Genomic DNA, 12193 nt, shown 5'->3' with positions numbered 1-12193 from the left:
CCTTCAACATCTGCAATAAGATGCTGCAGATGTTCTATCGGACGGTTGTGGCGAGTGCCCTCTTCTACGCAGTGGTGTGCTGGGAGGCAGCATAAAGAAGTGGGACGCCTCACGCCTGGACAAACTGGTGAGGAAGGCAGGCTGTATTGTTGGCATGGAGCTGGACAGCTTGACATCCGTGGCAGAGCGATGGGCGCTGAGCAGACTCCTGTCAATCATGGAGAATCCACTGCATCCACTGAACAGGATCATCTCCAGACAGAGGAGCAGCTTCGTTAACATGTTAACATTATACAATGTTACTGTCTGTTATACCTGCCTCTCACTCTCCACCTTGCACTTTTTAACTTGCACTGTGTTTTTTATCACTCTTTAATTAATATTGTTTTATCAGTATGCTGCTACGGGAGTATGTGAATTTCTCCTTGGGGATTAATAAAGTCTATCTATCTAATCTATCTATCTATCTATCTATCTATCTATCTCTCTGTCTGTCTGTCTGTCTGTCTGTCTGTCTGTCTATCTATCTATCTATCTATCTATCTATCTATCTATCTATCTATCTGTCTGTCTGTCTGTCTGTCTGTCTGTCTGTCTGTCTGTCTGTCTGTCTGTCTGTCTATCTATCTATCTATCTATCTATCTTAATCCTGCCCACTATACCAAATAGTATCTATCTATCTATCTATCTATCTATCTATCTATCTATCTATCTATCTATCTATCTATCTATCTATCTATCTATCTATCTATCTATCTATCTATCTATCTATCTATCTATCTATCATCTATCTATCTATCTTAATCCTGCCTACTATACCAAATAGTATGTATCTATCTATCTATCTAGTAGGTTCGATGTGCACGCTTCGATGTTTGATGAATGATTCGGAGTGGTGAAGCAAAATGCCGACATACAGATACATTCATGGTGCTTTTATATTCAAGCGTCGCATATTCCTGATCATAATGACACAATACATTTTAAGTCTCACATACCATCTTTTGTGCCATCTTTTTTTTCTGGGGCTTCCTCCTGACCGGACAGCAGCAGCAAACAGCAGTAGATCACCACACAGAACACATTACATGTATGATATTCCAACTCACTGCACATTTAGAACCCTTAGACTTATACTTGATATCACTTTCATGATGAAATGTGTTAAAGTATGTATGTTACATTTTACAGATAAATCGTTAATTTCATTTAAATAATGAATACTGTTAATAATTACACACATGGGGGTGACATGGTGCACTGCTGTCTCGCATGGACTCACGTCGCTGGTATTCCCTGTCTGGAGTTTGCGTGTTTTCCTGCTGGGTTTCCACACTGTGCTCTGGTTTCCTTCCAAAGTTATGCAGATTTGGGGACACTAAAATGACGCCAGTGTGTATGTGAGTTCTTGTATTCACCTGGCGATGAGCTGATGCCCCATCTAGGGATCGTTTCTGCCTCATTCCCAATGCTAGCTGGAATGGACACATCCCTGGATTGATGGATTTAACCATTAAACATCCTTTTCAGAGATATTGCTGTAAGGTGTCCTCGGAATTTAATGTGTGTTCCAGTTTTGCTGCCTGACGGACCTCGTGCTGTAAAAAAAGTTAAAATGTACGGCGATTTTTTTATTACTTTTTCCATTCAGTCACGGTATGTAAAACCCGGCACATCAGACAGACGAGCCACATTTCTTATTCTTCATTGCTGCATTCTGTTGTGACTTTGGAGTCCCAAGGTTTATTAAGTCCCAAAAAAATCACTTCCAATAAACGTAACCTCAATTTTATTAAATTTATTTATTTATTGATTTTTAACCTCCACTTTGCACTTTACTTTATGGATTACTATCTGAAGAAATCAGCACTGCTCTTTCTGACACCTTATTGTTGGGTTTTAATAAAAGTACTGGACACTTACTTGCACCAACCCCTTGCTGACGGTGTGCGTCTGTCCTCGTTTGCCCGCCTCAACCACGGGGTGCGATTATCGGTTGTTCGAGGTTCAATGGCTCCCACACTTATATTATTGATTTTCTCCACTGTAATGATATCATCCAAATGATTTGTAGCCTGAAATGGATGCGTTATTCTCAGTCCTTCACTTTTGTTTTTTTCTCATCAGTTTCCTTTATTAAACCAGACGGCTCATAATGAATACACACAGGTGATAATGGAGACAAGTTAAGAGAGAGAACTGCCCGTTTCTTTATTGTCAGTCAGTCAGTCATTTTCCAACCCGCTATATCCTAACACAGGGTCACGGGGGGTCTGCTGCAGCCAATCCCAGCCAGCACAAGGCAGGAACAAATCCCTGGGCAGGGCGCCAGCCCACCACAGTTCTTTATTGTTTTGCTTCTTATCGCTAACAAGGAGCCAATGAAAAACTGTAAATGCAGATCGTTAAGACTAAAAGAAAACAGATTGGGGAATCTTAACAAATGAGACAACGAAAATGTGAGTAATGAGAGCTTCAGCAGCAAAATAACTGAAATTGGATCGGAACAAAAATGTGCCTGGTCAATGGCCCTCTAGGATTGACTCTGCAAATATAGTCCATGCGTAAAACAATATAAAAGCAGTGTGAGGCTCATGCCCGGCACACTATTCATTATTAGAACTGGAGGTGTTTGGAGACCTGCTGGATGTAGAGGTGAGTCAGAGCTGTACAATGGCCACAGTCTCAGTAAATGACGTGCTGAGGAGCTCTTCCTCTGGCTGACCGGTACTGGTCTTGTGACTGTAATAATGAAAGTCAGCCCGGGTAGGTGCGGTGTTTGATTTTTATTACTGAGGCCATTCATGCCATACACCTCGCCTTCCAGTCAATGATGGCACATTTTCTTGGAGATGGACCACCCATCTGGCAAATGTTTGAATTACACGTGAACTGAGGAGCTTCATTGTTCTAGCTAAGTGTACTGCAAGGCTCTCCCCACGTCTCTAGCGGGCAGGACTGCCTGTTCAGCTTACTAATAGTGTTTACTTTTAGGAAAAGTATTTCAACTCTTCGATGTAAAAGGCTTTCTTGTTCATTTGAAAGTAAAGGCTTTTCTTTTTTAGTTTCATTGTTTTTTACAAAAAAAACTCGTCCCGATTAGTAAAGCACAGTTATTTCAAATGTACAAATAACAGTATTTTCCACATTTTTTACACTATATTTCACATTATGTCACATTTAACACCCACATCGGTGAGATACGTGAACAGGATGCCCGATATGAATTATATATTATATATTTATAGATATTAAGACATCAGACAGGTTAAATACAAGTGGGGTGTGTTTATTTTAGAAAACCTTGAAGAAATTCTTGCCAGATACTGAAAAGGCTTTGAACATCAGCATTTGTTGAAAAAAAGAACACATTCAAATTAATTTGGTGATATTTTCATTACAAATTTACATAGTATATCATTTTCTTCTTCTATAATATGCACAAACATATATTGTTGCAATATGGCTAACTAGGTAGGCTACCCAGCTAAAATGGGTTGAAATCTAAATATTCAGCATTATATGCCATTTGGTATGGGATTTGTAAAAGCAGTGTTAATGTTTCTGAATCGCCATCTGTTGAAATGACAAATTCAATGCATTTTATTACTAAAAATATTTATAATGTGCCATCTGTTGGAAAGTCAAATGAAACACATATGTCTCTGTTATGCCATTTTGTATGGGATTCGTAAAAGCAGTGTTAATGTTTGTGAATCGCCATCTATTGAAATGACAAGTGCAACGTATTACTAAAAATGTTTGCGATGTGCCATCAGTTGGAAACTCAAATGAAATGCATGTCTCTGGTATGCCATATAGTATAGGATTAGTGCAATGGATTTTATAATTAAAAATGTTTGTGATGTGCCATCTGTTGGAAAGTTAAATGTAATGCATATGTCTTTGCTGGTATGGGATTCGTAAAAACAGTGTTCATGTTTCTGAATCTCCATCTGTTGAAATGACAAATTCAATGCATTTTATTACTAAAAATATTTATGATGTTCCATCTGTTGGAAAGTCAAATGAAACGCATATTTCTCTGTTATGCCATTTTGTATGGGATTCGTAAAAGCAGTGTTAATGTTTGTGAATCGCCATCTATTGAAATGACAAGTGCAACGTATTACTAAAAATGTTTGCGATGTGCCATCAGTTGGAAACTCAAATGAAATGCATGTCTCTGGTATGCCATATAGTATGGGATTAGTGCAATGCATTTTATAATTAAATATGTTTGTGATGTGCCATCTGTTGGAAAGCCACATGAAATGCATGACTCTGGTATGGTATGCCAAATAGTATGGGATTAGTGTCATGCATTTTATAATTAAAAATGTTTGTGATGTGCCATCTGTTGGAAAGTCAAATGTAATGCATATGTCTTTGTTGGTATGGGATTCGTAAAAACAGTGTTCATGTTTGTGAATCACCATCTGTTGAAATGACATGTCTAATGCATTGCTAAAAATGTTTGTGATGTGTCATCTGTTGCAAAGTCAAATGAAATGCATGTCTCTGGTATGCCATATAGTATGGTATTAGTGTAATGCATTTTATTACTAAAAATGTTTGTGAATTGCCATCTCTTGAAATGACAAGTGCAACGTATAATAAAAATGTTTGCAATGTGCCATCTGTTGGAAAGTCAAATGAAACGTATAGGTCTCTATTATGCCGTTTGCTATGGGTTTTGTAAAAGCAGTGAAAATGTTTGTGATGTGCCATCTATAGGAAAGACAAATGCAATGCCTATATGTCTGTCATATGTCATTTTGAATGGGATTCGTAAAAGCATTGTTAATGTCTGTGAATCAACATCTGTTGAAATGACAAATGCAATGCATTTTATTGCTAAAAATGTTTGTGGTATGCCATCTGTTGGAAAGACAAATGAAACGTATAGGTCTCTGTTATGCCGTTTGCTATGGGATTTGTAAAAGCAGTGTTAACGTTTGTGATGTGCCATCTGTTGCAAAGATGAGAGAAACAGGGAAGTTTCGCTTTGCATACATTTTTGCAAAACTGAAGTGAAAACTCATTTCACAGGTGATTTGCAAAATGTGAAACTCACTGAAGTGCTTTAAAGGTTTTTTTTTCTTTTTTGAGTAGGAATACAAGCTATATTGCTTGCTAAATCTCATTTGCAATTCTGTGTTTACCCGTGTTTCGTTTCTGGAGCCGCATAAAGCTTGTAAGCCATAGATCAAACCGATTTGTTTTTATGTCCCTCGTTCACATCACCAGGCTTCAGTGACACGCTATATAAAGTGGATTGGGAAAGTGTTCAGAGCCCCTCGCTTTCTGCACGCTTCATGCTGTTGCAGATTTCATTTTAATGGCGTCACACACGTGTGCAGGATAACCTGATCCACCTGACCAGGGGATAGCGGAGGGCACTGATCCTTTCTCTTTTTCCTCTCCGGACCGAACACAGGATATTCCGCCTGGGCTCGATGACGTCACTTCCGATTCCGGGCCCAATACCATCACCTCCGGTCCCAGCCCAGACAATCTCACGTGCGGTTGTGGCCCGGATGACGTCACTTCCACTTCCTGCCCTGACGATGTCATTTCCTCTGCCCAGCTTTAAAACTACCCTGTTTTTGTCTGCCTGTCAGTTTTGTTTTGGACTAAAGTCTGTTGTTTTGAACAACCCTTCGCTTTGGGCAGCCTACTTCAAATATACGGGTGGCTGCCCCCAAACCATTTTTTTCACAATGGATAAATGAGCCACTTTGCTCATCAATCAGCACTCCATTACCTGTAACAATAAAGTGAAGTGATGTTTTCAGAAAGGTCTTCACATTCATTAAAGCCCACAAACTGAAATCTCTCATTCCTAGAAGTGTTTACACCCTTAACTCAGTACTTTGTTGAAGCGTTTTTGGCAGCGATTGCAGCTTGGAGTCTTCTCGACAATGTCTCTACAAGCTTTGCACACCTGGCTTTGGGCAGTTTATCCCATTCTTCCTGGTAGATCCTCTTAAACTTTTGTTAGATTGGGTGGGAAGTGACTTTAAACTGCCATCTTCAGCCGTCTCCACAGATGTTCTATGGAGTTCAAGTCTGGGATTTGGCTGGGCCACTCAGAGACTTGTCCTGAGGCCACTATAGAAATTTTCGGCTGTATGCTTTGGGACATTTCCATGTTCCCAGTCTGAGGTGGTGTGCTTTCTTCAAGGCTCTCTCTGGATTTGGCTGCATTCATCCTTCCCTCCATTCTGACCAGCTTCCCTGCACTCCCATAGCGTGATGTTGCCACCACCAAGCTTCACCACAGGGATGGCAGTAGGCAGGCGATGAGCAGTGCCAGACAAGAGCACTTGGAGTTCCGCTCCATCGTTGTCTCTTCGGACAGAACATCTTTTTTCCTCGTGTTCTCAGGGTGCTTTTTGTTGCCATATTCCTTTATCTTCAGAGTGGCTTCCATCTAGTGACTGATTGATGAAGTCCTGCTGAGGTGGTCCTGCCGACAGGTTCTCCCATCTAAGTAGAAGACTTCTGAAGCTCCATTAGAATGACCATTTGGTTCTTGGTCACCTCCCTGACCAATGCCCTTCTTGAATGGTTACTCATTTGGACCAAATGACTAACAATAGGAAGAGCCCTGGTGGTTCCAAACGTCTTCCACTTCACAAGTACTGAGGCCACCATGCTCCTGGGAACACTCAAATCTTGATCCCTTTGTCCTGATCTCTGCCTTCACCACAGTTTGATCATAGAGGTCTACAGAGATGTCCTTGGACCTCATGGTTTGTTTTTTGTGTCTTGAAATGCAGTGTTTTAATTGGGGGACCTTCTATAATAACACAGGTATTGTAGTGGAAAAACGTTCCTCCGTTTTCAAAGATGTCATTCACGATGACATGATGAAAGTGCAGAACAATGCTTAATTTGTACACCGGCCTTTAATGAGCTCTTGGACATGACCATCAGCAGTGTGTGTGTCTGCGGAGAGAGTGTCGACCTCGTTGAGAGGTTTACTTACGGCAGTGACTTTCATGTGACTCTGGTGACTCTTCCTATGAAGTCAGTAGACGGATTGGGAGAGCATGAGGTCACTGGAAAGGGTTGTGTGGCACTCCTGATATCTACACAAGGATGAAGGTCCAAGTCTTTAGAGTCCTTGTGCTTCCTGTTTGTGAGACATGGACACTATCAAGTGACCTGAGATGAAGACTGGACTTCTTCATGTGTGTCTCTTTGGAGAATCTTTGGGTACCGCTGGTTTGACTTTGTGTTGCTCACGGAGTCCTGAATGAGGCACATGACCTGCATTGCGAGGGAGCGTCAGTTACGGCACTATGGCCATGTGGTGCGATTCCCTGAGGGTGATCTTTGGCTCACAGGGTCCTCATTGTGGAGGAACCTGAGTGGCTGGACCAGGCCAAGGGGACACCCACCTGATAGAGGGTCATTTCCGGAAGGTGGGACTGGACCTGGGGGATTGCTAACCAGGATCCTGAGCTGTTTTGTTGTGTGGTGGGTGCGGCTGGGTGCTGTACCAGTGCATGTTCCCCGACCTGACCTGACCAGACCTGACCTGTACACAAATGTCTGTCCATGAAGTGGGCAATCAATAAAACAATTCATCTGCTCTTCTGTTACCTTATTTAATATATCAGGTCATCTGACTCTTAATTTGCATAATATGCAGAGCTTCGTCCAATCAGTGAGTGCCACCAGGGTTTTCTGACTCTTTTTGACTCTCCCATTAATCTGACTAGTGCCTCGTAAATGGAGAGATCTGCGGACTCCTCTACTGATTTTAGCTCTGTTGCTTTGCCGTTAGTTTATTCCTGCTTTCTAGAGTGAGGGGTTGCTACTCATCCACGTCATTTTAACTTTAACAACTGTCTTGGTGGCTCCCCTAAGATGAGGCAAAAGCTTCACGCGCCTAAGCTGAAGACAACATTTAGCTAACCCTTTAGTCACATTCAGCTCTTATCCTTATGTTGTAATAATTCACTGTTATAACGTCATATAAATACTAGGGGGTTTACCCTCTACTCACTTCGCTCGCCAACCACTTCACGTCTCTGCCACTCGTGTTGTGAAGAGGGGGGCTGAACGCACCCCAAGAAGATGCAGTCGCTCCTCTGAAACCCCCTCTTAAATGATGATAGAATGGGAAACAAATACAGTTGTTTTTTTTTTTTTTTTACCTCCTCTTTGCTCAATCAGCTGCTGACTTGCTGCTGCTGCTGCTGCCATGCCGTGTGATCTGCATCTCGTATGGTGTTTCGAACATTTAAAGCCTGTACAGCGGCTGTCCTGCTCTTTGTCTTTTATGTCCGGCTGAAGGTGCGGTTAAATCTCTTGGCACAAAGTCTCGTCTTGCAGGACGTGAGTCCTTGATATTTTTTAGTTTAGAATTTAAAAATGGAATAAGAATCTGAAAATCTAACAACATCACATTCTGAAAAGAATGATACCAAACATATATGTGTAGGTTTTAAAATAAACCCGATTTAAAGTGTGACAAAAACAGTGACTTAAAAATGTCACATAAATTCATTGCACTTTTATAGGCTTAGGATTTTATATATAGAGAGTAGATATACTTGGATTAAATTGTAAAATTATATCATGTATCGATTAAAAATATTGATAGGATTTTATATAGAGAGAGTAGATATACTTGTATTAAATTATAAAATTATATCATGTATTGATTAAAAATATTGATAGGATTTTATATGGATAGAGAATAGATATACTTGAATTAAATTGTAAAAGTATATCACGTATTGATTAAAAATATTGATAGGATTTTATATAGAGAGAGTAGATAAATTTCATATAGAGAGAGTAGATATACTTGGATTAAATTGTAAAATTATATCATGTATTGATTAAAAATATTGATAGGATTTTATATAGAGAGTAGATATATTTGTATTAAATTGTAAAATTATAGCATGTATTGATTAAAAATATTGATAGGATTTTATATAGAGAGTAGATATATTTGTATTTGTAAAATTCTATCATGTATCGATTAAAAATATTGATAGGATTTTATATGGATAGAGAATAGATATACTTGTATTAAATTGTAAAATCATATCATGTATTGATTAAAATATTGATAGGATTTTATATTGAGAGAGTAGATATAAAATTATAGCATGTATTGATTAAAAATATTGATAGGATTTTATATTGAGAGAGTAGATATATTTGTATTAAATTGTAAAATTATAGCATGTATTGATTAAAAATATTGATAGGATTTTATATAGAGAGTAGATATATTTGTATTAAATTGTAAAATTATATCATGTATTGATTAAAAATATTGATAGGATTTTATATAGAGAGAGTAGATATACTTGTATTAAATTGTAAAATTATATCATGTATTGATTAAAAATATGAATCATAATTATGCAGTACATGTGTGCCTTTGTAGATGATGGCCAGTAAATTCAATTTGCTACATATGGACTCCAATCAATAAGTTTTAGAAACTTTTCAAAACAATTAAAGTAAGCAGGATGGACGTGAAAACATTTTGGAGAGCCGCAGCAAAGGGTCTGAATAGTTCCAGGAATGAGAGATTTCTAGTTTTTGATGTTTAATGAATTTGCAAACTTTTCTGAAAACATTCATCTTTTTAAAATGGCCTCTACAACACAATAATGTGCGCAGAAAGTGAAGGGGTCTTAATACTTTCTGAATCCGCTGTATGATACTGAGTAGGATCAAGTGCATTTAGCAAGGCATAGATTTAATATTATTATTATTATCATCATCATCATCATCATCATCATCATCATCATCACTAACCACCTCTCAACTCTCAAAGATACGCCGGAGCGTTCTTCAGGGGTCAACAGCCCTCTTAGGCTTTGAGCTCCGTTCATTTTGCATGTGAAGACTCTGACTACTAAGAAATCCAACTAGGCGGAGGAGTTCGATCTTCTGTATCTCGTTTGACTCTCCACATGAGTTTGCTCAGCTGCTCTTGATGGTTTCCCATATACTGGAGCCGCTCTTGTCTAATTCGTCCACTCGTGTCTGACGTCGATCTCGACGTTATTATGCGTGACGATCTTCTCGGGCTCCTTGCTCAGGATGTTGCTGTCGCTGTCATCTAGGATCGTCACATCCACGAAGACGCGTGATTTATCGCTTCTTGTCGTGGAAAATGATTTCTGACCCGTTGCTGGTGATGGTACGGTTTGTGGGAATGATCATGTCCGACGTGATGCCAGCGTCTTCAATGGCTATGACCGCGTCTTGCATGCTAGTCGTATCACTTTCGTCGGAACACCCAAGCTACTGACACAGCGTTCATTTTCCGTACGTGTGTATTCCTTCGGTGCCAGTACATTATAATTATTAGACTATTATTCAAGTAGTGCACCCGCAAACCTATGTAAATTTTGGTCAGCATTTCTGTATGTTTGTAAAGTACTTAAAAATACATCCTCAAGTTAAAAAGATGGAAACAGAAAACTGCCTTTCTGAGCCATTCACATACGCTTCGCAGAAACAGTGAGGTGATCTGCCGTACTGGAAGATACACCTGAAACGCTTATCAGAAGCTTAAGAAGTAATTACGAGTAATAAAGAACTGAAACACGAGCACAAGAAGTCTCACTTCTGTTCATGATAAGGAAAAAAATGTGAAATGTATTGCAACCTTGTCATGTTTTTACGTGAAAGAGGAGGATTTTAGTAATTCAGTTGGGTGAATGAAAGTCCTGCGTTACAAATTGTGCTAACCAATTTTAAATGTTCACTCTTCTTACATCACGGTACGATCACTTACAATGCAATATAAAACACTTTCTTTGGTATAGCGCTCTTCACTAAGTGCAAGCACAGAGCGCTGTGAACAGAACTGGCACGAATAAAAATGCACATTTGTTAAAGCACATCGAGAAAGTGGCAGCACCTGCGCGCTTACAATGTGAAACGCAACGATAACGGTAAAAATACAATTAATAACGAAAAAACTGGGACCTGACATAACATTCGTTGATTTCTATTCGCTCTCACTCCGTTACGTTATTGGGTGAGCCACGCCCACACGGTACAAAATGTAGTCCACGCGAGTCTGACCTCACCTCACAGAAACTTTGACAGCGAAACGACAAACATATTGGATCTAAACTACAACTGAATGGTGAGTTTGGGCGTTAGAATCGTGTTTAATCCTTTTATTATATGGCTTGTGTGATTCAGTTGGCATAATTCACACGTCTGTGCACACGTTATGATTAAGCATTTTAAAGCTGTGGTGTTCGCGTCTGCAAAAAGAGTGAGGCACTGGCGGTGTCTGCATGCCGTGTAACGCAATGAACCGAACAAGTCAAGTCAGAGCATTTTATTTAATACGCAGGTTTACATTTCGTATAATGAGAGCTCGACTAGGGGTGCGTATGGGCAGCCTTGACAGTTTCAGATGTGAACTGCAGGCAATGAATGAAGAAAAACGTGTTACTGTGATCTGTCTCTTCAGTTATTATGACTGACATCATTCAGTGAGCCCGAGAGTTGCTCGACTGGCGTCCCGACCAGTGTTGGATTCTATTTTACGCCATGTAATCCCACTTGCGGCGCAGACAGGTGGCGCAGTGGTAGTGCTGCTGCTTTGCAGTTAAGGAGATTGTGGAAGGTTGTGGGTTCGCTTCCCGGTTCCTCCCTGTGTGGATAGCGCTTTGAGTACTGAGAAAAGCGCTATATAAATGTAATGAATTATTATTATTATGCATATACGTTTGCTTGCTAAATAATTGCGAAGTACCCGATAGTTATGTAATAGTTATTTACATGCAAGAGTTGGTTCTTCTTTTTTAAAATCACTTGTTAAGTAATAACACTTCATTTACAAGATGCAATTATGTGGCATTTGTGCGTGAAACATGAATGAGGGTTCACCCCCATGTACTGGCGAAAAGGCAGGGACCTTAATTCGTCAAACTTTATCGTTGCAACATGTAAACGACTTGGCCGTCTCGGTATCAAGGCCAGTTTGAGAGGACCTTCACTTCGGTCCGTCATGTTTTCATGTTCTCCCCGTGTTCACGTCGGTTTCCTCCTGGTGCTTCTGGTTACTTTACAAAGGGGGGGGGGGGGGGGGGGGGGGGGGGGGGGGGTTGCGGTGCTCTATTACCCCCTGATGTGTGTGTGTGTGTGTGTGTGTGTGCGTGTGTTCACACTGCGGTGGATTGT

The 12193-nt window shown here is 40.0% G+C and overlaps 1 protein-coding gene across 2 annotated transcripts in view; it reads left to right on the top strand.

The window, feature by feature from the left end:
• The window catches only part of hsd3b7 (hydroxy-delta-5-steroid dehydrogenase, 3 beta- and steroid delta-isomerase), a 129440-nt gene that overhangs the window by 58830 nt on the left and 58417 nt on the right, over positions 1 to 12193 (top strand). Inside the window, exon 1 of one of the 2 annotated variants that reach the window (XM_028815029.2) lies at positions 11019 to 11144. The exons of the other annotated variant lie outside the window; for it this stretch is intronic. Coding sequence (XP_028670862.1) covers positions 11142 to 11144 — 3 coding nt within the window. The 5' untranslated portion in view covers positions 11019 to 11141. Of the gene's footprint in view, positions 1 to 11018; positions 11145 to 12193 lie in introns of those variants that run through there. 2 annotated transcript variants of the gene reach the window in all.

This window comes from Erpetoichthys calabaricus, chromosome 12 (assembly GCF_900747795.2).
Source record: "Erpetoichthys calabaricus chromosome 12, fErpCal1.3, whole genome shotgun sequence".
NCBI lineage: Eukaryota > Metazoa > Chordata > Cladistia > Polypteriformes > Polypteridae > Erpetoichthys > Erpetoichthys calabaricus.
This window is presented reverse-complemented; position numbering and strand designations above follow the sequence as displayed.